Source organism: Myotis daubentonii, chromosome 8, assembly GCF_963259705.1.
Source record: "Myotis daubentonii chromosome 8, mMyoDau2.1, whole genome shotgun sequence".
In the NCBI taxonomy this organism is placed as follows: domain Eukaryota; kingdom Metazoa; phylum Chordata; class Mammalia; order Chiroptera; family Vespertilionidae; genus Myotis; species Myotis daubentonii.
In genome coordinates, this window is record NC_081847.1 from 29476410 (window position 1) to 29502669 (window position 26260).

Here is a 26260-nt window from a genome sequence, read left to right on the forward strand (position 1 = left end):
TTTGATAGCTTTCTTAAAAGGGAATTCTTTATTGAGGGCTACAATAAATATGCTTATTCACTTTGGGCTGCTTTAAAATTTTAGATTTCATATTTTTAAAAATGCTTAAGGTGGGTAATCTCTCAGTTGTCCGTATACATTGTGAATTTTAACTAGGTTTTCTATTTTCCTTCAATTCTAGAAAGTGAAATTATTATTGACGATGGACAATTTGGAATCCACAGTAAGTGAGACTGAGCTTTAAAAATTTTTACTGATATGGTTGAGATGTTACATAACATTCATTAGAAACAGATATAGGGAAATATGACAGAGTATGATATTGGAAATAGAGGCTAAATCTAAGAAACAAATGCCATTCTCTTAAATAATAGTTTCCACTACAGGTGGGGCAAAAGGTTTACAGTTGTGAGTACGCGAAACACAGAGTTTATTCTTAAATTATTACTAGAGGCCCGGTGCGCGAAATTCATGCATGGGAGAGGGGTCCCTTGGGGGATGTCTGACTGCCTCTCGCAATCCAGGACCACTGGCGCCTAACTGCTCGCCTGCTTGCCTGCCTGATCGCCCCTAACTGCTCCCCTGCTGGCCTGATCATCCCTAACCGCCTCTGCCTCACCTTGCACCCGGGACCCAGGATTCCCTCCTCCAGCTGGTCACAGGCACCCGGGACCCAGCCAGCTTCGCCCAGGCGGGCTGCAGCCACAGAGGACCGTGGGCAGGCGGCTTCGCCTGGGCTGCAGCTGCAGGTGCCCGGGACCGCGGAGAGGGTGGCTTATCCCTCTCCCAGGCCATAGCCTGGCTGGTCCCCATTCCTCTCTCGCAAGCTCATTTGTGCCTGGCTGGTCCCTATTTCTCTCTTGCGAGCTCATTTGTGCCTTGCTGGTCCCCATTCCTTTCTCCCCAGTGTTAAGTGTCTGAGCTGTGATGGCATGAGGGCGTGGTGACCATTTGCATATTAGCTCTTCATTCTATAGGATTTATTAACTAGTGTCCCTGTGCACAGATTCGTGCACATTGAAAGGAAATTAGGGAGGGGTAGGGGCAGGAAGCCAGAAGCTGGAAGCCGGAGTTGACATGGCGTGATCTGGCAGCACTGTGGCCACCATAGAGCGAGTCAGGGAGCAGGGTCATTGCGTCGGGCTCTGGAGTCAGAGGGGCTGCTAAAACAGCCGTTCGCCTGAAAATGCAGGAAGAATTAAGTGCCCAAGTGGAAAGGCACAAGGAGAAACTATGACAGCTTGAGGAAGAGAAAAGGAGAAGGAAGATTGAAATGTGGGGCTGCATGCAAGAGGGGAAATGCTACAGAGGCCATGCCAGGAAGAAGACAGCCCAGGGGCTTCTACTTAATCCAGCCTCCCCACAAACAGCAAGCAAGAGACAGAAAGAAGCCTCTACGCATGGGTGGTTATAACCCTTTGTCTGGGGGAGAAGAGGGAGCCTGCGCCTGGAGACCTGGACATAGAGGCCCATCGTCTGGTAGATGAGGCTAAGAAGCCTTGCCCAGTGTCACTCGCACTTGCCTCTCCAGGGGACCCGGTCAGGGCCAGGCCCAGGCCCAGGGACAATAGCACTGAAAGGCAGTGGAGTAGGCCTCAGTCCCACAGCGGTCACGAACCCGCCTCCCAGCTTCAGAGGTCAGCTCTATGAGGAGAAGGAGCCTGGGGTGAGGAGGCGACGATCACAGCCCGGGTTCCTGCCCATCGGCCCAGGGTTTGCAGTGGGAACAGCTGCTCATCCCAGTCAGCTGAGCGGCACTCCCACTGGGGTAGCGCACTGACCACCAGAGGGCAGTTCCTGCGTTGACCATCCAACCCTTGGTGGTCAGGGCACGTTATAGTGACTGGTGGACCAGTCATTCTGGTCGTTCCGCTGTTCAGTCACTGGGCTTTTATTATATAGGATTATTGTATTTTTTATACAAACTATAAACCTGTTTTTGCTCCACCATGTATAATTCTTTTCTTAAAATATATTTTTATTGATTTCAGAGTAAGGGAGAATTAGAAACATCAATGATGAGAGAAAACCATTGATTGGCTGCCTCTTCGTGCCCCCCCCCATTGGGGATCAAGTGAAACCATGAACTCCTAGTTCATAGATTGATGCTCAACTACTGAGCACAGTGGCTGGGCCCCTGTATAATTCTTATGCTTTAAGTTTTTTGACAGGTGATTTCAGTTATATGAGTTAGTAATAACATCACTTTTTAACACTACAGACAGTCCTCGGGTTACTTCGGACTTGATGTATGTTGTTTCCTGGTTATGTCACCATCTCCCATTTATTTATTAAAAAAAAAATAGTTCCATTTTGACGCATGTACATATGTGCTTTATGTTTTTTATTATTTATTTGCCACAAGTAAAGGTCAGGAATTGTTATCTTTCTTTTAAATTTTTTTTACTGTTTCACTTCATTACTGCTGTGTATGTGCTCCATGTAAGTGACGTAGGTGACTATGTAGGTGAATTCTGACTTACGGCAAAAATCGCGTTACATAGGGCCGTAGGAACAGATCTCCGACGTAACCCCAGGACCTGCTGTATTATGTTTGAAAATGATATTAGCAGTTCTAAACATTTAAGATATGAAATGTTACTCTTAAGCTAATTTGTGTATTATGTATGTTTATATGTGCATTTATGGTAAAATCCAGATTAAGCAGAATATTCTAGTAATTCTGACTTAGTCTTTAACATTTAATTAGCACATTAGAAATCCTTTTACCTCTGAATATGTTGAAAATGTTATTCATTTGTATACTTCTGCTTCAGTAAACACTTTGAGAATTCAAGTTTTCAGGGACTTGAATTCTTACAATGTGTCAGCATTATGCTAAATTGCATTTTTATTTTATTATTTTTTTCCTTAAATGCAGTTGATGGCGTTTTCATTTTTAAATGCTTTACTGTATAAAGGAGTGGGCAGAATGTGTGCTTTTGCTGACTGAACCAGAGATAAATTGCTGATAACCAGTTGCTTTCCTATTCAGAACAGGAAGGAACAGGTTTGAATGTTTTGGTTGTGGTTTAATAGGGACATGTGTTTATACACTTCAGAAATGTACATGCTTTGGCAGCGTTTGGATAGGAATTTGGATTTTATTTGAGGTTATTTGTGTTATATCATCAGGTCGTCTAAAATACTTGAATAGCTTTAGTGTTTTATAGTCTTGTCCTCTTTATTTAGAAAAGATGGTATTTATGTTACATGTTTTGGAGAGCTTTTTTAAATATATATATATTTTAACACATTGTTTGCGGGTAGTTTTTATCGCGTGCTAACAGGTGGCGCGGGCCATTTTTGCTAATTTTTTGCGCAAATGGCGACGTTCAGTAAAATTACGATAACTTTAGTTTACGTATTTATACGTTACCCGCATTCTACTGCTAGTCTATAAAAAACGTATTAATACGTGTCCCGCGCTCTACTACACTGGTAGAACGTATAAATACGTAAAACGTGTAAACACGTTTCCCGCATACAATGTGTTAATATATTTTTATTGATTTCAGAGAGGAAGGGAGAGGGAGAGAGAGAGAGAAACATGAATGATGAGAGAGAATCATTGATCGGCTCCCTCTTGCACACCCCCCACTGAGGATAGAGCCCACAACTGGGCATGTGCCCTTGATCGCAATCTAACCTGGGACCTTTCAGTCCACAGGCTGACACTCTATCCACTGAGCCAAACCGGCTAAGGCAAGAGCTTTCTTTATATAGGAACTAGGGGCCCGGTGCATGAAATTCGTGCGCTGGGGGGGGGGTATCCCTCAGCCCAGCCTGCCCCCTCTCACATACTGGGAGCCCTCAGGGGATGTCCTAGGGACGGCTTAGGCCCACTCCCTGCTCCCCTTGGGGATAGGGCCTAAGCCGCAGTCTGGCCTCCCTTTGTGGGAGGTGACCGGGCTGATCAGGGGGAGACACCAGCCCCATCACCCTGATGCTGCAGCCACTGCCAGTCACCGCAGCCAGCAAGGTTTTTTCATCAACACGGACTCCAGTCTCTTCACCATAAAAAAATGACAACTTTCTTTAGGCATTTTCAAGATGTGTCTTTCATATAATAATAATTTCTTTATTATTTTTTTTATCCTCACCTGAGGATATGTTTCCATTGACTTTTAGAGAATGTGGAAGAGAAAGGGAAAGACAGAGAGAAACATCAAAGTGAGAGGAACACTTTGATTGGTTGCCTCCTGCATGAGCCCTGACTTGGGCCCCGGCCAGGGAGGAGCCTGCAACCTAGGTACATGCCCTTGGTCAGAATTGACCCCAGACCCTGCCATCGGCAGGCCAAGGCATTATCCACTGAGCCAAACTGGCTAGGGCAGGATATGACATTTCTTAGCCCTCCAGCAGCCGACCTTCATTTTTTTCGCCAGGAGTGTGGTAAAAAACCCTAGATCACCTTTTTGGATTCTTATTACCCAAGTTACTAAGAATATTACCAGTGGCATACAGGGAGCTTAGCCAATGAGCGGTCAGAAAAGGTGTTTCCTCTGCAGTTCACACCAATCGCCAGCTTGGCCCCCTGGCCCAGGCCTGACGCCTCTGGCCCAGGCTGCAGGCCTGGGCAGGGAACCCCCATTTCCCCCCAGTCACCGGCTCCACCCTTGCCCAGGCCTGACACCTTGGCCAGAGGCGTCGACCCCCATCACCCTCCGATCCCTGGATCGGCCCCTTGTCTAGGCCTGATGCCTCCACCAGAGGTGTCAGGCCTGGGCAAGGGACCCCCATATCCTTCCCATAGCTGGCTCCGCCCTCACCGAGGCCTGATGCCTCTGCTAGAGGTGTCGACCCCCATCACCCTTCAATCACTGGATCGGCCCCTCGCCCAGGCCTGATGCATCGGCCAGAGGCGTCAGCCTGGGCAGGGGACCCCCAGACCCCTCCGATTGCCGACTCCACCCTCCACCCAGGCCTGACGCCTCTGGCCTAGGCGTCAGGCCTGGTCATGGGACCCCTTTTTCCCCCCGATGACTGGCTCTGTCCTTGCCCAGGCCTGACGCCTCAGCAAGAGGCGTCGACCCCCATCACCCTCCGATTGCCAGCTCAGCCTCCCGCCCAGGCCTGACGGCTCCGCCCCCCACCCAGGCCTGATGCCTCTGGCCCAAGCTTCAGGCCTGGGCAGGGGACTCCCATCTCCCCGCTGATCACCAGCTTCTGAGCGGCTTCTGGGGTTGCACAAGGGGGCCTGGATGGTGGCTCTCACACTGGCGGCTGCGCTGTCCTGTCCTGCCTGCAGTATGCAAATTACCCGCCATCTTTGTTAGCAGTTAATTTGTATATCGTGCTGATTAGCCAATGGGAGGTGTAGCGAAGGTACGGTCAATTACTATGTTTGTCTGTTATTAGATAGGATAGTTTTCTCTTTTTTTCCAGCTGTTGTGTGTTAATTACTATATATGGTTATAACTGCATGTAAATTTTTATTGTTGTTCTAAATTCAGTTTTAGCCAGTTAACAGCCACGCATCCAAAACGGAAACCATCCCCATGTGCCACAATATTTTGAATTTAATTTAAAAAAATCAATTTGCAATTAATATTATAAAAATAAATATATTACAATTTGGGTGTTCTTGAATATTTTCAGCTGAAAATTCTCACAGAAAATTATTTTAAAGTTGGTCAGGACTGCCACTTAGGGAAAACATTTTTTTTTTAATGTGCGTGGTGTGTGAGGAAGGTCTGCTACTTGCATCTACAGATGTTTATTGTGTACAGTGGGCTATTAGCTTTTAGGATGCAAAATCATTTCTCCAACTTTGTCTATTCCTGGAAATAGTTTAAAATTAAGAAACAATGGTGGTTTCTTTTTATTTCTTTATTTCTACCCAAATATTTCTTATTTTAATTAAATTCTTTATTGTTGAAAGTATTATGTATGTCTCCTTTTCCCCTCATTGACCTCTCCCCACCCACTCCTGTGGTTTCTTTTTATTTTTAAAACTAGTGGCCTGGTGCACAAAATTCGTGCACAGGGCAGGGGGGAGGGGTGTCCCTCGGCCCAGCCTGCACCCTCTCCAATCTGGGACCCCACAGGGTCTAAACCAGCACTCAGACAACCCCCTCGCAATCCGGGACCACTGCTCCTAACGGCTCACCTGCCTGCCTGCTTGATCGCCCCTAACCACTCTGGCTGCTGGACTGCTTGCCCCCAACTGCCTCCTCCCGCTGGCCTGATTGTCCCCAACTGCCCCCCCTGCTGGCCTGCTCACCCCCAACTGTCCCCTCCCCCTGCCAGCCTGATTACCCCCAACTGCCCTCCCCTCCTGGCCTGATCACCCCAGCCGCCTCTGCTTTGGCCCGCCGTCATGGCTTTGTCTGGAAGGACGTCCAGAAGGTCTCACGGTCTAATTAGAATATTACCCTTTTATTAGTATAGATTTGCTAACTACTAAACATTTTTAAAGTTACATTTCTAAAGATAAATGTTTCTTGATATATATTTTAAGTCCTATTGAAAAACTTATGTCCAAAACAGTTGATAGTTCAGTAGTACTTTGAAAAATGTGTTGCCTATGTTAGTAGGAAACTTCAAGTTAAACAGTGCTAATACAGTATTATCACAGTTGTGAAATTTACGGCAGAATGTATAAATGTGAGAATATAGAATTGACTCACAATTTTTACCATCTCATATTTCAGTCCCTAGCACTAGTCGTATAATTAGTTTCAGCTGAATAAATACCTAATGTGAAGTATTTGGAAGTGTAATAGTAATTCCCAATGGAACAAATGTAGGTTAGAAGTCATCTTGAAACATGGATTCTTTCTGAAATGAATGTGTATTATTTCGATAATGGATTTAATTAGAATATTTTTATTAAGTTAAACTATGGCTATTGTTAACATTCATTTAACTTTTCCCCCCCTCTTCATATAAAAGTTCTTTTTCAATGATAAATTTAAGACTGCGTATATATTTGCTTTGGAGAGAAGTACCAGTGACATAACCTGAATATATTAAAATCTGAAGGTGAACTAGAATTGTCAGTGTGTATTGTACTTATTGGATTGTTTAAAAATATGTATAATAATTACTCTTCTTTGTATTTACTTGCCAGATGGTGTTGAGAATTTGGATTCGGGATGGCTGACGTGTCAGACTGAAATAAGATTACGTTTGCATTATTCTGAAAAGCCTCCTGTCTCTATAACCAAGAAGAAATTTAAAAAATCTAGATTTAGGTATGACCATGTGTATTTGTTAATTAGGCCACTTATTTTCACTAATGCTATAGCTTTCTGGTTTTAGACTTTAAGTGTATAAACTAAAAAAGAGCACACTTTTAATGTTATGTTTTCTAATAACTACAGGGTCTTATGAGAGTCAACTGCTTCCCTATCTCAGATTGCTGCAATTACATGTACTTATGTTACTCTTAATCTCTAAATTTGAAACTAGAACACTGTTTTTATGTAAATAAATGATCTCCGAGCTTATACTTCTGTATGGTTTATACCATTTAAAATTTATTAGTGTAGCAATAAATTGCTTGTTTTAAATTGATATAAGAGAAATGGTTTTGTGCTAAATGAGGGTAAACAGAAAAATGATTGTTGGAAATATCCTTCAGTGCCCTAAACTTTCCTGTAGCTTACAAATGAAAACCTTTCCACAAAGAAAGGTAGCAGTTATCATAGCAGTTCCATATTAGTTTCTTTTTAATCATACATTAATTTAAAAAATAGATGTCAAGTTTTGTGTGAAAACTTTACACAAAAACTTTATACTTAGTGAGTAACTTTATTTTTCTGTAATGTCATCATATATGCTTTGAGTGAGCTGGCTTCTTAGTGACCCAGGCAGCTCTGTCATTTGGATATAATTCATAATAATACTGCAGTTGCAAAATCCATAAATGTTTTACCATAACTGCTTAAATATTATAAACCTTTTAATACATAAAATAAATTCTACAGTACGTAAGGGAAAGGGCATGTAATGCTTGATGGTTATCTGCATTGGCTCTCCTGAGAGTGAGTAAGGGATGGGGCGCCTTGTCTTTGTGCATTTCTGGGCTTCTGCTTTGCTTCAGAAAAAATGGAGGTTATGGGACCACATGGTTCATCTGCAAGACCCATTTGACTGCAAAATTCTCGAACCAGTTAGTCATATAATTTAATATCTTTAAAAATATATATATTTCTTTATTGATTTCAGAGAGGAAGGGAGAAGGAGAGAGAGAGAAACATCAGTGATGAGAGAGAATCACTGATTGGCTGCCTCCTGAACACCCCACACTGGGGATCGAGCCCGCAACCCAGGTATGTGCCCTTGCCCGGAACCGAACCTGGGACCCCTCAGTCCGCAGGCCGACGCCCTATCCACTGAGCCAAGTCGGCTAGGGCTATAATTTAATATCTTATTTAAATGTTAAAGGAAGCAAATTGTGTAATAACTATAAAATGTCTCATTAGCCATAAGACCTTGAAATAAAGAAAGCAGTAAAAACCTTGGTTGGTTGGTCTTAATAAGACTTACTAAGAAATTCATAGATATTAATGGTTGGGGTTCTCATTGCTTTGCAAATACATACTGAGTCCTATACCATTCTTTTTTATTTTTCTATGAAAAGTTAACTTTTATTTTCTATACATATTTTTCAAAATTATGTTTTCCTCAGTCTCCAAAGTGCTTGGTTCTCTTGCAGCTTTTTGTGGTGGTGTGTTTTTTTTTAATAAATCTTTATTGTTAAATGTATTACATATGTTTCTCGCCCCCCTACCCCCATTACCCCTTATTGTTTCTAGAAATTATTTTGAGTGTTTGTATATATTATAGTGTTGCTTAGGCTTAAGTTGGAATATTTCATATAACCATACTTAGTTGGGCTCTACAAATTAACAACTAATTCGTATTTTTAAAAATACATTTTTATTGAATTCAGAGAGGAAGGTGAGAGGGAGAGAAAGAAACATCAGTGATGAGAGAGAATCATTGATTGACTGCCTCCTACACATCGCACAGCAGGGATCGGGCCTGCAACCTGGGCATATGCCTTGGCTGGGAATTAAACTATGACCACCTGGTTCATAGGTCAACACTCAACCACTGAGCCACAGCCGGCTGGGCTGATTCCTGTTGAAATAATCATGCATAGCTAGAAACTGGTGTTCTGACCATTTTCTGTCCCCCCAAGTTTGTATTAGTGTTAGATTAAACCTTCATGGTATAGGAAATAATTTTAACTGCAAGGTTATAAGGACTTTAAAAACTTAGCAACAGCTTATACATTTTAACTAAAACACTAAACATGCTATTTTATTTTATTATCAAATTTTAAGCACAAGTTTCTCTTTCAGTTGACTCCAGCAGTAAGTGGAAAGCAATGTCTCTTTATGATAGACTAACATTTATATAGCAATTTGAAGAACCCCTTTAACAAATTCTTTCATAGATCCCTGTAAACATGACTTTTCTTTCTTTTCTGGGGGTGAGGGAGGAGGGTAGATGCACATTGCTGATGACAGAATAGCCTTTTTATCTCCATGCCTTTCTTGCCTGTTCATTACTGTCCATTTGTGGTCTCTTTTCATATGCTCTGGTAGAGGATGTTTCTTCTTTCAGGTTCACCAATAGAATCGGTTGTCCAGAATTATTCCTAAGAGCTTTGGTTTATGAGAAGAGATGATGGGTTTTTTTATTATTGAAGTGCTACTTTTGATTAGTACAGTATTACCAGTTGAATAATCTATATGGATGTCCCCTCAGGAAGACTTCAGAATTATGTGGCTATGTGATAAGGCTCAGCAGTGGTTGGAGACAGGAGGTCATGCAGAGAAAGCAGGTCCCACTAATACAGTTCCATTATTTTTATTATCAGTCAGATCCCATTTAAATCTAGAATGAAAAGTTTTTGGAGCTTAGCTGTTTACTCTTACCAGCGCTTTTCAACCAGAGTGCTGCAGAATTTTAAAAACATGTAATACCTGACTATTTAGTCAGGGGCACTCGCCTCTTTTCCCTTATATTGTCAAATTAAAAAAATGGCAATAGCCAACACAACAATAGCCATCCAGTGTGAATGAATCAAATTGTTGGTCAGACTGGCAAACAATTTAGTATTTTTGTGTGCTGCATAATTTTATTGATTAGTTTATGTGTGCTGTGATTTAAAAAATGTTGGAAATCGCTGCTGTATACATTAACATTACTTCCTACATTAATAATATTAAAGTTGTTTAAGTGCATTTCAGTTGGTACATTCTTGTATATTCTAGAATTGAGTACTTTTGGTCATTACAAGTGCTCCGTGCAAGTAATTGCCTTTTATTGGGAGTAGATTAGTCTCTGTTGGCCCTATGGCTTGGGTAATTGGTCTTTGTTTTCATTGCTGCGAGGCCTATAAGAGTTTTAGACTCTTAGTTTATATGTTTGTTTTGTTTAAAAAAGTACATAGATACACGTAAAAAATACATACAGACAAATATATGTACTTAATACAGTAATTTTTCTTTAGTAATATACTTTTCACAAAGTACCCCCGACTCACTGTGGTGAGATAGAAGAAAGGTGAAAATAGTTTATAATCTCTAACTCTTAACAGTCTTTTAATGCAGACTAGCAGAATATGGTTCGATTTTGTGCTTGTTTTATGCATAGGCATTTGTGAGACATCTCAAAAGAAATTGAAATGGCCAGGTATAGATGGAGGGTAATAGTAAGTACCTTTTTAGGTTCGTTTTTTTTAAAAACCAAAGAATTAATGGAAATGGCCTTAGGCTTAATGAGCATTTGTCTCATTTTAATACTTTACAGAAATATATGTAGATTAAAACATCAGTACTTTTTAAAATATATTTTTATTGATTTCAGAGAGGAAAAAAGAGGGAGAGAGAAATAGAAACATCAATGATGAGAGAGAATCATTGATTGGCTGCCTCCTGCACACCCCCTATTGGGGATTGAGCCCAAAATCAGGGCATGTGCCCTTGACTGGAATCATACCCAGAACCCTTCAGTCCACAGGCCAAGGCTCTATCCACTGAGCCAAAACAACTAGGGCTAAAACATCAGTATTTTATAAAATATAGCTGATACCTTAACCCAGTGATGGCAAACCTATGACACGCGTGTCAGAGGTGACACGCGAACTCATTTTTTTGATTGATTTTTCTTTGTTAAATGGCATTTAAATATATAAAATAAATATCAAAAATATAAATCTTTGTTTTACTATGGTTGCAAATATCAAAAAATTTCTATATGTGACATGGCACCAGAGTTAAGTTAGGGTTTTTCAAAATGCTGACACGCCGAGCTCAAAAGGTTTGCCATCATTGCCTTAACCTATAGTGTGTGTAGTCTTTATATAATACACAGTGTAGGGCAAATGTAGGTTTACAGTTGCTGTATGGAAAATATAATTAATAAATAATTTAAAAAAACCTCTGTTTCATGTACTCACAATTGTAAACCTACTTTTGCTCCACCTTGTATTTTATTATTTGAAGATTTTACATATTCAGGGAGCACTTCTAAATTTTAGCATTTAGATAACATTTTTATGAGTTTTCCTTTAGTTCCACTTTTTGAAATTCATTATTTTTTCCTTTTGTTTAGAGTGAAGCTGACACTAGAGGGTCTGGAGGAAGATGATGATGATAGGGTTTCTCCCACTGTTCTTCACAAAATGTCCAATACCCTGGAGATATCCTTGATAAGCGACACTGAGTTCAAGTGCAAGCATTCACAGCCGGATTGTGGGTATGGCTTACAGCCTGATCGTTGGACAGAATATAGCATACAGACAATGGAACCAGATAATTTGGAACTAATATTTGATTTTTTTGAGGTGAGTAATTCTTTAACTTGAGGGGGTTGAGAAGGAATGTAGGCATGAACTTTTGTGTATGTTTTCATTTTTATTGTAGTCTGATTTATATAAACCCATGATTTATACAGCATTTTAGATGTTTAATCTTCTATATATTTTGGCAGGCTTAAAAAACTTAAGAGTTGACAGACACAAGTACTACCTATATATATCTATATATATGAAAGCATAAGCAATTGTTACAACCCGTCAACTGAACAACCAGTCGACCAGTCGCATAACGCACACTGACCACCAGGGTTCAGACGCTCAATGCAGGCCGGTCCCTCCCCCTGGCCGGCCAGCTGGCCCCAATCAGCCCCAATCACCGGCTAGGCTGAGGGACCCCACCCGTGCACGGATTCGTGCATCGGCCCTCTAATTAAGAATATAATTGAGAACTTCAGCAAAATTGGTTTCAAATAAAGATCAGATGTCTTGATGTCTGTGTCTGTGCTAAATATAACTGTTGTTGGGCAACCTGATGAAACTAGCATGATTGAGCCCTTTTTATGACCAAAGTCTATGGTTTATTGAGGCATTTTAGAGGCCCGGCTCATGAAAATTCATTCACTGGAGGTGGGTCCCTCAGCCTGGCCAGCCCCTTCTCACAGTCCGGGAGCCCTCAGGGGCAGGAGGCGACCCAGCAATCAGGTGAAGGCGATGCCCCATCACACCTCTGCTGCTGCCACTGCTGGCAGCGCAAGCCTCAGCTGGCTCTGGTTACCTGAGCCTTGGGTGGCCCTGGGTGGCTGGGCAGCCGACATCTGAGGCTTGCCTGCACCTCGGGCTGGCCCTGGGTGGCTGGGGGGCTGAGGAACTGGGGAACTACAGAGGCAGGCATGTGCTCTTGACTGGAATTTAACCCGGGACCCTTCAGTCCTCAGGCCAACCCTCTATCCACTGAGCCAAATCGGCTACGGCTCTCCACAGATAATACCGAGCCCTCCCCTGAGGTCCTTGCTCTATTGGGCCTGGCTCAGTAGTTATATGTATCACTTTCCCTACTTACTCTTTTTTTGGCACTTTCACTCCCATTTTTACTTTTCTAAAGTTTAAATCTTTGAGAGTAGGGTATGTGCCTTGCTCAACAGTAGCAAGTAGCCATGGTTTCTTGAAAATGGCACAATTCAGAATGGATTTAAACTCAATGAGTAACATTGGTTGTGTGTAATTAAAATTATAATCTTTGAATTGTTTAATTTGATGATTCCTTTAGACATAGCTTTTGTGAGTGGCTTTTTAGCTACTTTGCATTAGATGGAATTTACAGTATTTTCCCCAAAAAATAACTAAAAATACTTTTATTTTTTAAAAAAGAAAACTATAGTTAGGTCTTACCTAAGTAATACGACCTGTAGGATTTTATTATAAAAATACAAAGTTTTGGTTGAATGTTTTCTTATTTTTTAAAAAATGTATTTTTATTGATTTCAGAAAGGAAAGGGGAGGGAGAGAGAGAAACATAAATGATAAGAGAGGATCATGATCTGCTGCCTCCTATATGCCCCCCAATGGGGATTGAGCCAGAAACCTGGGCTTGTGCCCTGACCAGGAAATGAACTGGTGTCCTCTTGGTTCATGGGTCGACACTCAACCACTGAGCTACACCCACTGGGCAGGACCTACCTTTCAGTAATTCCTTGAACAGTCTAACTTCCCTTTCATTTGGTTAGCAGTTTTGGAAATAATATTTTATTTATTAACTAGGCTGCTAAAAAAAAATACTCAATGTAATCTCAGAGTGTTCAATTTCCTGGAGAGTTACCATCCCTCTATGTCATCTGTGTGGATGTGTTTTTATAGAATATAATATACATTAAAAGCTCACTACAGGTATACCTTAGTCTTGTATATGTGTGTGTGTATATATATACTAGAGGCCCGGGGCATGAATTTGTGCACGGGTGGGATCCCTCTCGGTGGCCTGCAGGGATTGAGCCAAATCCTGCAGTCCAACGCCGCCTGCAGCTTCTACCTGACACTCCCAGTCATCCTGGTCCTTCCTATGCCTGCCACGGGCTCATGCCCAATCAGTCCCCATTGGGAGAGGCTCACGCTGCCACAGCAGTGCTTGTCAGCCATGAGCCCTGCGTCTGGCAGGGGAGTGGACTGCAGGATCAGGCTGAGACCGGCTCTCCAACATCCCCCAAGGGGTCCTGGATTGTGAGAGGGTGCAGGCCAGGCTGAGGGACCCCACCGGTCCACAGTCGGGCCAGGGAGGGACCGTGGAAGGGCTCCAGGGCATGTCCGGCCCATCTCGCTCAATACCAATCAGCCAGACCTCAGCAGCAAGCTAACCTACCAGTTGGAACATCTGCCCCCTGGTGGTCATTGCACGTCATAGCAATGGGGTCGACCAGTTGACTGCCCCCTGGTGGTCAGTGCACGTCATAGTGAGCAGTTGAGCAGCCTTAGCATATCATTAGCATATTGCTTTGATTGGTTGGTTGGTTGTTCTGCCATTTGGTCTATTTGCATATTACCCTTTTATTATATAGGACTAGAAGCCCGGTGCAAGAAATTCATGCACAGGGGTAGGGGGGAGAGGAGGGTCCCTTGGCCCAGCCTGAACTCTCTCACAATCTGGGACCCCTCAGGGGATATCCAACTGCCAGTTTAGGCCCTGTGGGATTCCTGCGGGATCGGGCCTAAATTGGCAGTCGGACATCCCTCTCACAGTCCGGGACTTCTGACTGCTAACCACTCATCTGCTTGCCTCATCGTCCCTAACCACTCACCTGCCTGCCTGATCACCCCTAACTGCCTCTGCCTGATCACCCCTAACCCCTCTGCCTGCCTACCTGATCACCCCTAACCACTTGTCCAATCACCCCTAATCACAACTCCTAACCCAGGATGCCTCAGCTCTCATAGCCCCAGCTTTATCTGGAAGGTCATCTGGACAGTCATTCGGACAGTCGATCTAGAAGCAGTCCGGTCTAATTAGCATATTAGCTCTTTATTATATAGGATATATTTTGTTGATTTTAGAGAGGGAGAGGGAGAGATAGAATCATCAATGATGAAAGAAAATCATTGATTGGCTGCCTCCTGCACGCCCCTACTAGGGATTGAGTCCGCAACCCAGGCATGTGCCCTTGACTGGAATTTAACCCGGGACCCTTCAGTCCTCAGGCCAACGCTCTATCCACTGAGCCAAATCGGCTAGGGCAGTATACCTTAGTCTTTGAATATAAAAATACTTAGTAACTTTTTTTTTTCAATCCTCACCCAGGATATTTTTCCATTGATTTTCAGAGAGAGTGGAAGAGAGAGGGAAAGAAAGAGAAATATCGATGTGAGAGAAACATATCGATTGGTTGCCTCCTCTATGTGCCCTGACCAGGGCCCAGGCTGGGTAAGAGCCTGCAAACGAGGTATGTGCCCTTGACTGGAATTGAACCTGGGACTCTTTGGTCCACAGTGCGAGGCTCTATCCACTGAGCAAAACCAGCTAGTGCTACTTAGTAACTTTTAATTAGTGCTTCAAATTCACCTAATACATATTAGAGGATCAGAAGTGCAAATCAGCAGAGTTAAAGATTAATAAAGTAACGCATAAACTTTATGTGGTTTTCAACCTGTGGGTCGCGAATAATGAAAATACATCCTGCATTATCAGATATTTACATTGCAATGCATAACAGTAGCAAAATTACAGTTATGAAATAGCAACAAAAATAATTTTATGGTTGGGGGTCACCACAACATGAGGAACTGTATTAAAGGTTTGCGGCATTAGGAAGGTTGAGAACCACTGGCATAAAGTCTTAAAATATTATATACCAAAAAAAATATTGTCTACTACCAAAAAATGCTCTAAGAATTACATGGATATAAATTTGATTGTATTTCTTATTGATCCTCCTCCATAGGGTGTTTTGATCTTTAAGTGGAAAATATTAAAGTATAAGAATTCAGATTATTTTAAACCTCATTTTTTCAGGAAGATCTCGGTGAACATGTAGTTCAGGGTGATACTCTTCCTGGACATGTGGGTACAGCATGCCTCTTATCATCTACCATTGATGAGAGTGGGAAAAGTGCTGGAGTCCTCACTCTTCCTATCATGAGCAGAAATTCCAGACAAACAATAGGCAAAGTAAGAGGTAAGCCAGGAGAAGCAGGGTGGCCCTTTACAAAGTAGCAGAGGTTAAGTTAAAATTTTTATTAGTTTCAAATTGGGCTTTTGAAAATGTTAAAGATTAAATTAATGATTTGTCTTAGAACATTAATATAACACCAGGATATATCTATTGAATTTTCTGGAAGCTTTACTTTGAATCAGTTTTGACTTGTTGATTTCTTTCTTATTTGATAGAGATTGATAAAGCTAGTTTGAGTGGTATTTAAATGTAATTGAGCTCATCATGGCCTTTTTAATTGTCTTTATTTTTGTCCCACCCCTTTTTTTCCCTACAAAAGTTGACTATATAATTATTAAGCCATTACCGGGATACAGTTGTGACATGAAATCTTCATTTTCCAAGTATTGGAAGCCAAGAACACCATTGGATGTTGGACATCGAGGTGCGGGGAATTCTACAACAACTGCTAAGTAGGTTGCATATTTGAGCAGTGTTAGCATTTGGTAGCTCAAACTTGATAATGGTAAATTAATTCGACTGACCAAAGGTCAAATGATTTTTTTATTTTTACCCTGGAATTTAAATTTAATTTGTGATTGGGATTCCCAGTTAAGATTAACTAGAGACTAACTCTCTTCTAAGATTCTGGTTAAGTGTTTTTTTTTAATATATTACTGAATTGATGATTGATGGTAAGAAAGCCAGCCCCCACAGGGAGGAGAGTGAGGGAAAGGATGAAAAAAGTGAAGGATGATAACAGGGACAAACTTCCAGTTATAAAATGAATAAGCCTGGGGGATGTGTACAGGACAGGGAATAAGAGTCAATAATATCATAATAACTAATTGTGGTGATCATATCACAAGACATAAATATAATCACTGCTGTATATCTGAAACTAATGTAATATTGTATACCAACTATACTTTATTAAATTAACAAACAAACAAACTAGAAAGCTAGGGGGAAAGCTTAATGCCGAATGAGTCAGCCAGATGACACCAGTGTGTCTGTATTGTGGTCCTGACTTTTGGCATGTTGCCCTCTCTTGGTCTGTTTTCTCACCTGTTCTCAATATGCTTTCCATACTTCCACCCTGTTGGTGTGTCAGCCTTTTCCCATTGCCCCTGTCTGCCAGTATTAAGTCATCTGAGGCTTCATCACAAGGAGCAAGTTTCTGTGTCTCTACTACTTCATGCCGTTGCAAGGGTTCTTTTCCTTAATTGGTCACCTCACTTGGGGAAGTTGGGTTGACATAGGATATGCTTGTAAACACTTATAATTTATGGAATAAATGTACACACCAACCAAGTGATGATCACAGTATTACTTTGGGGATGGCAAAATTAATCGCAAAGTAGAGAATAAGGACTGTTTCCATTGTTGAGTATATAGCTGGCTTCTTTATTATATTTGTTTTTTTAATCTTCTCTATAATGTATGATAACTATATTTCTATGTATTCTCTTTTAGGCTTGCTAAAGTTCAAGAAAATACTATTGCTTCTTTAAGAAATGCTGCTAGTCATGTAAGTGAACCTCTCTTTCTTCAAACAACTTTGAACTGTTGCGGTTCAAAGGTAGAAAAGTAGATAAATGTGGGTCTGGGAAATCTCCAGTCTGCATTAATAGGTTAAAAGGGGGAGTATTTATGCTTCTTCTGAACATGTTTCTACAGTGAAGCATCTGTAGACATTTGTATTTAGATTCATGGTGCAGACTGAGATGAAAACAATGGAATAAGCCCTGGCCGGGTAGCTCAGTTGGTTAGAGCTTCTTCCCAAGAAGCCAAGGTTGTGGTTTTGATCCCTGTTCAAGGTACACACACATGAAGATCCCTGCTAGAGAACTTGCAGGAATCTGCTTTTTGAGAGAGGATTTCATTAAGACCTTTCCTTTCCTATTTTGATTCCAGGAAACAATTGCTGTGCTATTGAAAAAGGAAAATACTTATAATGGTTTTAAGAGAAGACATTACTTTTTAGGATAAAGCTTAAACTGTAGCATTAAATTCATGTGAAAGTTTTTTGTTGTTTGTTTATTTTTGTACAAGTCTATGATTTTATAGTGAACAATAGATTTTTTTATGTCCTTATAGTTTTATATGTATTGTGAGCTAGATAATATTTTTTAAAATACTTGTTTCCTTTATTTCTGTCAGGGTGCAGCCTTTGTGGAATTTGATGTACATCTTTCAAAAGATTTTGTGCCTGTGGTGTATCATGACCTTACCTGTTGTTTGACTATGAAAAAGGTATGTTGAAATTCTTTCATTTATAAGATATATAGGTAAGTATTTATTAAATAGAGTTAGACAATTAATTTTCTTGGTGAGTTACTGCCAATCCCTGTCTCTCTCAAGCTCCTACAACATTGAGAGACAGGAATATTAATCTCCAAGAGTAGATTCTTTATATTGCTGAATTGGCTTTTTAATATCTATCTATATCTATATATATAAAAGCCAAGCAACCAGAACGCCAGAATGACCAGTCGCTATGATCCGCACTACGGCCTGATTGGGGCCCCAATTGCCCTCCCCCAACCTCCTGCAGCCCCTCCCCCCAGCCAATTTCCCGCAAAGGAACCCTTCTTCCCCCAGGCCGACAGCCAACCTCCTGCGGCCCCTCCCTTACTGGCCCAGCCTGATCGACCCCCATTGGGACAGGTCGGCTGGACCCCACCTGTGCACAAATTCATGCACCGGGCCTCTAGTTATCTAACAAAAGAACATTTTAGGTGGTTTCTTTACCAGTCTGCCATTGTCTCTATATTGAGGCAGGAGAGGAAGCTACCAGCGTGTTTGTTTTCTAGGCTCCCTTCTTTTTCTTCAAGGTCTTTCTCAAATTAATAGGCTAGCATGATTTGGCTGAAATGGGAAGGACCACAATGAAAACTACAATTAGAAGTGCTTTGGAGCCAGATATTGGAGGCCTCTGTGAAGGGGTTTTGAGCCAAGAAGGGAAATGTTCAGAACTAAACTTCCAGATTAATAATTTGATATCTGATATAAGGGGGAATTTAAAGAGGACAGAGAATAGAGGCAAGAGGTACAGTTATGTGGGCCAAAGATAAGGTAAGCCTGAGACTTTTGAGAGTGGAGAGGAGGACATGATAAAGATTTGAAAATGCATATAATTTCTTAAAAATTATAATTGTTGTGCAAACATATCACAACTGCCTAAACTTCAGTATACAAATTAACCAAGTGATTTCTTAGGGACTTATACTACTGGGGTTTAGTTAGCATTTTCTTTAAAACTTTTTTTTTTAATGGTTTTAAGTATTATTTTCCACTGAGTTGGTTTGAAGTTAAGGCTAGTTTGCTTACATATGTAACACTGCACCAGACCCTGCATGTTATGTAAGTAGATGACAAGGCACCTGGCTCTGCCTGCTAGTGGATTCTAATCAGTCACTTGGGTTGGGATTACTATGATGTATAGAAAAGGACCTTTCTGTTTCTATGAAACATATTAGGAGAGGGAGGGAAGGAAATGCACCTGTTAGATGACAGAAGTAGGATAACGTAATAGAAATGGAGCAGGTTGTTTTTGCTGTGGGGAAACTAATGCATAACCAAGAAGGCGGTTAATGGATCTAGTTTCTGTGTTTTGCTCTTAATTTGAATCTGGATGAGTTAATTGGGGAATGAGAGTAATGAATTGTGTATATTTTTAGTTTTAATTTTTAAGCTGGTATTTTTCAATAAAAGCAATAGTTCATAAGATTATGAATATAAATTTGCCTTTGCCTTGGCCACATTCCCTTACTCTTAATAATCTCTTATGTATTCTCACAGAAAAACTGTATGCATATACAAACTCATACCATATGTATATAAACGAGTATAAAAGTAATAAATTTTAATGTATAGGGGTGTGCAAACGTAGTTTTGTAGTTGTGAGTTTGAGTATGCAAAACGGAGTTTATTCTTTTACTATGTATTATTATTTATTTGTATTACAACTGTAAACCTACTTTTGTCCAGCCCTGTATTTGTTGGATTGATGGTTTATCTGTGGTACATTAACTTTTATTAAGATAAAGGTGCCTAAACAGTGGGCCATTTGATATGATATTAAAGTCTAATAAAACAGATTTGCTCAAGGGGAAAGCATTTATAATAGAGTTCCTGTTAAGCATTACACTTATAGTTAACTAGAGGCCTGTTGCACGAAGAGATTCGTGCAATAGACCTTCCCTTACCCTGGCTGCCAGCACTGGTTTTCCTCCGGCACCCGGGACCCAGGCCTTGGCTCCGGCCAGAGCCGCCTTTAGTCTTTGCTGCTCTGGCCTAAGCCGCCTTCAGTCTTTGCTCTGCCACTTTGCACCTACGAATGCAAATTAACCGCCATCTTTGTTGGTGGCTAATTTGCATATCTCGCTGGTTAGCCCATGGGAGGCGTAGCGAAGGTATGGTCAATTACCATGTTTGTCTATTATTAGATAGGATAACATTTTTAATAACAATTGATTTCTGCAGTTATTCTTAACCAAACTTAAGTTTAAAAGGTTTAGAAAAGGTTAAAAGCTTATTAACAGAAATTAATTCTTACATAGTACTTGCATGTTGATTGCCTAGTCATGTGGCATAGATATATGGCGAATAAAATATATACAGGATGATGGGAAATAGAGGTAGTCACTGAACCTCTGGCTTCGTTTTCAGTGTGTCTCCAGTGCCATAACCTGCTCCCATCTGTTTTCTTTCTTCCAGGAACTGCCACTTACATTAAAACCAAAAACCAGAATTTAAGAGCTGAGGTGTAGTGTTAGATAAGAAAGGCTCCTCTACATGGGCTCACTGTAGTCATCAAATAATTGTTCTTGTCATTCAGTAAATTGAGATATTAGTCCTGCCTGGGGTAAACATTCAGTAATAATTTGAGGCCTATATTTCTTTTTCTTTTCTATTTAGAAATTTGAGGCTGATCCGGTTGAATTATTTGAAATTCCAGTAAAGGAATTAACATTTGACCAACTCCAGTTGTTAAAGGTAGTAATAATAGCATAAAATGTAAATAATCTTTTATTTTAAGACTATTTGTACCTGTCTGTATATGGTAATGTTCTCTGCACATGGAGATAATATAGTCAGCATGCATAGAGTATATGTTTTGGTTTTCTGTTCTATTAGGAAGAATGGGTTTGTGCCGATCTATCTGTCTTCTCTGTTTTCATGAACCCCCTTGGTTTTTGCATACGTCAAGGGGCTAGGCCAATGGTCGGCAAACTCATTAGTCAACAGAGCCAAATATCAACAGTACAACGATTGAAATTTCTTTTGAGAGCTAAATTTTTTAAACTTAAACTATATAGGTAGGTACATTGTTATTAACTTAATTAGGGTACTCCTAAGGCTTAGGAAGAGCCACACTCAAGGGGCCAAAGAGCCGAATGTGGCTCGCGAGCCGCAGTTTGCTGACCACGGGGCTAGGCTATAAGTCTTTGTCAGCCCTTCTCATCCATAATTTTAGGTTGCCTCTGTTCTACTTTAGCCTTTCTTTATATAACTCACTACTTTACAATTGGCCTTTTATGCTATTATTGGCTTTATACTTATGTCGCTAAGATCTTTGTATATTTTGTTATTCCATGTACTCTTATATGATCCCCCTTTCTATTCCCATTGGATACCTAAATAAATGGTTGATTGAGTATAAGTTTCCTAACTTAAGAATTTTTATATTCTTCTTCCCTACTTGAGTATTTGATTATGATCTTATGTGTATGTATAAATACACACACACACACACACACACACATATATGCTTATTCTTATTAAACTTATAATTCTACATTTTATAGTTTTCTCTAACTTACTAGCTCTTCAAGTTAAAGTTCTTCATAAACTAAGGCTTTTTCTAATGATTGCATTTTGTGTGTGTTTTCTAGCTTACTCATGTGACTGCACTAAAATCTAAAGATGTAAAAGGTATGTACAAATATGGAAACACTGTTTTCATTTCATAGTTAGCATATATACAATATTTCCTTATCCATTTTGACACACTGTTGGTCATTTAATGAATATAATACAGGGCTATCCAAAAGTAATTTTATAAACATGAAAGCTTTACATATATTAATCTTCAAGTGCATCTATGTTATTGTATAGATGATCAGAGGTCTTTATCATTTTGTACCTTTCAGTATTTCCAACATTCTTCACATTACAAAATGATAAGGCTATAGCAAGGATAGAAGCCAGGAAAATGAAGGCAGCTCTACCTAATATTTACCAATTGTGACCTTGGGCAGTTTACTTGCCTCAGGTTCTGCCGGGAGCCGGTCCATCCTTGCTGTTTCAAGGGACCTGGCATATATGGCATACGGTTCTTAATATGTTTGCTCACCTTCTTGGCGCTGTGTTTTAACCAAGGTCACCTCTCCGAGAAAGGTTGAATCCCCAGGTAGGGATTTTCCCCTGAAGTTAGGGAGGGAATAAAACCCCTCAACTAAGTGCCAGGCGGGTAATTAATCACTTTAACTATGAACAATCATGCTTAAGCTACATAATCTTTACTCCCTGGAATGGAGATAAGAAACGCCCTAACCTTTGTAATAGAGATTGATAGGATTGAATCAACTGGTATAAATACAGATGTAGCAAGACAGAGGAGACAGAACTTAAGAAGAGAGCCAAGAAGACAGAACCTACAGACAGAAGAACTTCGCTGGAGAGAACATGGCAAAAGATCCTGGACAGAAACTGGCCTCAGAACCTAGAGACAGAACCTAGCGAGAGAACATGGCAAAAGATCCTGGACTGAACCTGAACATGGACACAGAACCTGGCTGGAGATCCTAAGCAGAACCTCTCTGGAGATCCAGACCAGAACTTGGCTGGAAATCCTGGCTGGAGATTCTGGCTAGGCTGCTGATCAACTGAACGCTATCTCCGTGTCATTCCTTCTTCGCCAACTCCGTCCACACCTTTGGGGATCCCTGGACCTGCTGGGGTTGGACCCCGGCAAGGTTCTTCAAAGCTTGTCCTGCCTACAAAATCCCTTTGTAATTCCACTGTACTTTCTCCTCCCATGGGACATAATAGTCTATGCCATTCATTTGAGGCTTAGTGTATCCTTTGTTGTTACCCTTTATTTTTATATATGCCCTGTCTCTTCAACTAGAATGTAAACCTCTGTAGGGTGAGGAAAATGTTTTTATGTGTTTCGAGCCAGTGATTTCAGAGAGGAAGGGAGAGAGAGAGAAACATTTACGATGAGAGAGAATCATTGATTGGGTGCCTCCTAAACGCCCCACACTGGAAATCGAGCCTGCAATCTGGGTAAATGCCCTCACCAGGATTCAAACCATGACCTCTTGGTTTATAGGTCGACACTCAACCACACAGCCACATCAAGCGGTCTTTTTTTTTTAAAGAAAAGCTTGATATTAATTTTTTCTGTCTTGGAAAAAATTCTTTTATGTCTCAAGATGGAATCTATTTTAGATTAAATGTAATGGTAACCAAAGTACATTAGTGGCTATAGATTCTCTTAATTTCTAACTTCTGAGACGATTTTGATATTTCAGATAGTCTTAGCAAGATGACATAGCTCTTAATTCCATTAAGAAATAACAAAACACTCTTGTGACTACCTTTTTTAAAAGAAGTATTACAACTTTTATGAGAAAATAATCATTGTTAGGACCACAAACTATGGTGTTTCTGTTAAATGTTGCATACTAGTCTTCAAAAAGGATGCTTATTTTAAAAATCAGGGGTTTAATGGTTAAAAATAATAAATATAAGAGCCTTCAAACGCTGCATATGAAAGGATTTCATAATTACTTTAGCATGTCTTTTTTTGCCTACAAATTTAGAAAGAGATCGTAGTGATAAAATGGTATTTTTTTTTAATCTACTGAGTTTTTATAATTTAAATTTTTCAGAATCTGTGGTTGAAGAAGAAAATTCTTTATCTGATAATCAGCCATTTCCTTCTCTTAAGATGGTAAGTTCCTTAGGAAAACTAGGGCAAGATTATCTCATTAATTCTGTTATATCTGAATAACTTTATTCTCTTAAATGGGTACTAATATGGTTGTATCAAAGGCAATCCAATATAATAAAGAGCTAATATGCTAATTAGACTGGACGGCAGAACAACCTTCCAGAACAATCTTCCAATCTTCCAGATGACTTCCCGGAACAACCAGTGGAGGGGGGGGAAGGGAGGGAGGGGGTGGGGGGAGGCCGCAAGGCAGCCGGGGCTGCGAGGGCCTACTCTTGCATGATTTTTGTGCATCAGGCCTCTAGTATTAATATAAACTTGTCATCATTGATGCTTTATAGAGAAGATATATTCTTATGTGGCGTACCTATGCTACTTTAAAAAAAGATAGTAATTTACCTGCTTAATACAAATTCCCACCTCAATTGGTTAATTTGATAAAAATAGGAAATTCACATATTTCTGTATATAAAAAGGAAGGAGAGGGCAGGGAACAAGGAGTTGGGGGAGATGTGATTATAAGAGAGGCATTTAACTGTTCCTTAACATTTTGGAGAGAAGTTAGATCCTCCAAAGAAAATAAGGACCCTCATTACATAAAATGAGACACAAATTTAAAGAATTTACTCTGGAAAAGTACAAGAAAAACTAGCATGAATATTTTGAAACTAGACAATTTATACAGGAACCTATCTGACAGAATCAGGCAAGCCTATATGGACACCAGACCCTCTCCTTAGCTATGCTAAGTCTGCTTTTTATTCTACTGGCTCCATTTCCTAACTTCTACTCTTCTCCATTATCTTTTCTTGGTGATGTCACCTATAGGAGATTTCTTAAGGCAAAAATAGGTCGTTTCAATTTATCACAATTATTCACCCTACAGAAAGGATGCTACAAGAGAAATCCTCAAATGGACACAGTCTTATTGGTGCATTTATTATTTTTGTCTTAGTGCATTTAAAACATGATTTGAATAATTTTTCAGATATTTCTGAAGCCCAGCTAAGTAAAGTCATTCTTTCTATTCCAAAATTCCAAAATCATTTAGTTCTTAGAAATCTCATGATTCCTAAACTTGTGACTTCATAGAATGGAAAAAAGTTTTTAAAAAAATTGTTTGTGAAAGGTTTGACAATATTTGCTTAGTCAGATAAGTTCAACACACACACACTCATTTATTCACTCACTTTGACATCACAATAATTGAATCACAGAGAAATTTCAAAGCCCCAAAAAGGCCAAATATAGTCTTCTCAGTATAAAAAAGGATCTTTTCTAAAAACAATATATTTTTTATTGATTTCAGAGAGGAAGGGAGAGGGGAAGAGAGATAGAAACATCAATGATGAGAGAGAATCATTGATTGGCTGCCTACTGCACGCTCCCAAATGGGAATCGAGCCCACAATCTAGGCATGTGCCCCTGACCAGAATCGAACGTAGGAGAGACCTTTCAGTCCGCAGTCCCACCCTCTATCCACTGAGCCAAACCAGCTAGGGCTAAAGAAGGATCTTTCTGCAAATTTGATGTTTAACAATCTCAGAACTATTAATATACTAGTATATACTATTCTTATTTTTTAATTTTGTGTTGGTCCAGTAAAAAGGTGACAGGTGCCCTAGCTGGTTTGGCTCAATGGATGGAGGGTCGGCCTGTGGACTGAAGGGTCCTGGGTTCGATTCTGGTCAAGGGCACATGCCCGGGTTGCAGGCTCGATCCCCAGTGGGGGGCGTGCAGGAGGCAGCCAATAAATGATTCTCTCTCATCATGGATGTTTCTATCTCTCCCTCTCCTTTTCTCTCTGAAATCAATAAAAATATATTTTAAAAAATAGTGACGGTATGTTAAATAAATATTGTTAAAGATATCGGGGGAAAGTCAAAAGCCCCACACAAAATTGAGTACAACCTGTTTTAGGTACTGTACTTTTCAGCTGGTTAGTATAGACTAGTGATAGCGAACCTTTTGAGCTCGGCATGTCAGCATTTTGAAAAACCCTAGCTTAACTCTGGTGCCGTGTCACATATAGAAATTTTTTTATATTTGCAACCATAGTAAAACAAAGGTTTATATTTTTGATATTTATTTTATATATTTAAATGCCATTTAACAAAGAAAACCAAAAAAAAAAAAATGAGTTCGCGTGTCACCTCTGACATGCGTGTCATAGGTTCGCCATCACTGGTATAGACCCAGGGCTAGATCCCAGGTCACCAGGCTACCAAACTATGTTCTTACTATTACATTGTCTTTTTAGTGTGCTTTATTTGCTGTTATAAAATCAAACATCATACGCATTATCTATGTTTAATGGTGTCTAAACTTTTGAAATAAATTGAAATTAAAAACACAATCTGTTTCAAATTCATTTTG

The 26260-nt window shown here is 40.2% G+C and overlaps 1 protein-coding gene across 4 annotated transcripts in view; it reads left to right on the plus strand.

The window, feature by feature from the left end:
• Nucleotides 1-26260, plus strand: part of GPCPD1 (glycerophosphocholine phosphodiesterase 1) — a 64595-nt gene that overhangs the window by 25114 nt on the left and 13221 nt on the right. For 3 of the 4 annotated variants that reach the window (XR_009454034.1, XM_059705607.1, XM_059705605.1), the window contains exons 6-15: nt 182-223; nt 7076-7199; nt 11578-11809; nt 15780-15942; nt 16259-16391; nt 17395-17449; nt 18082-18174; nt 20842-20919; nt 21819-21858; nt 23823-23884. Coding sequence is in view for 3 of the 4 variants with exons in the window: in XM_059705607.1 (XP_059561590.1) it covers nt 182-223; nt 7076-7199; nt 11578-11809; nt 15780-15942; nt 16259-16391; nt 17395-17449; nt 18082-18174; nt 20842-20919; nt 21819-21858; nt 23823-23884 (1022 nt within the window). In the remaining variant the exon portion in view is untranslated. The remainder of the gene's footprint in view (nt 1-181; nt 224-7075; nt 7200-11577; nt 11810-15779; nt 15943-16258; nt 16392-17394; nt 17450-18081; nt 18175-20841; nt 20920-21818; nt 21859-23822; nt 23885-26260) is intronic. The other variant, XM_059705606.1, reaches the window with a different exon arrangement.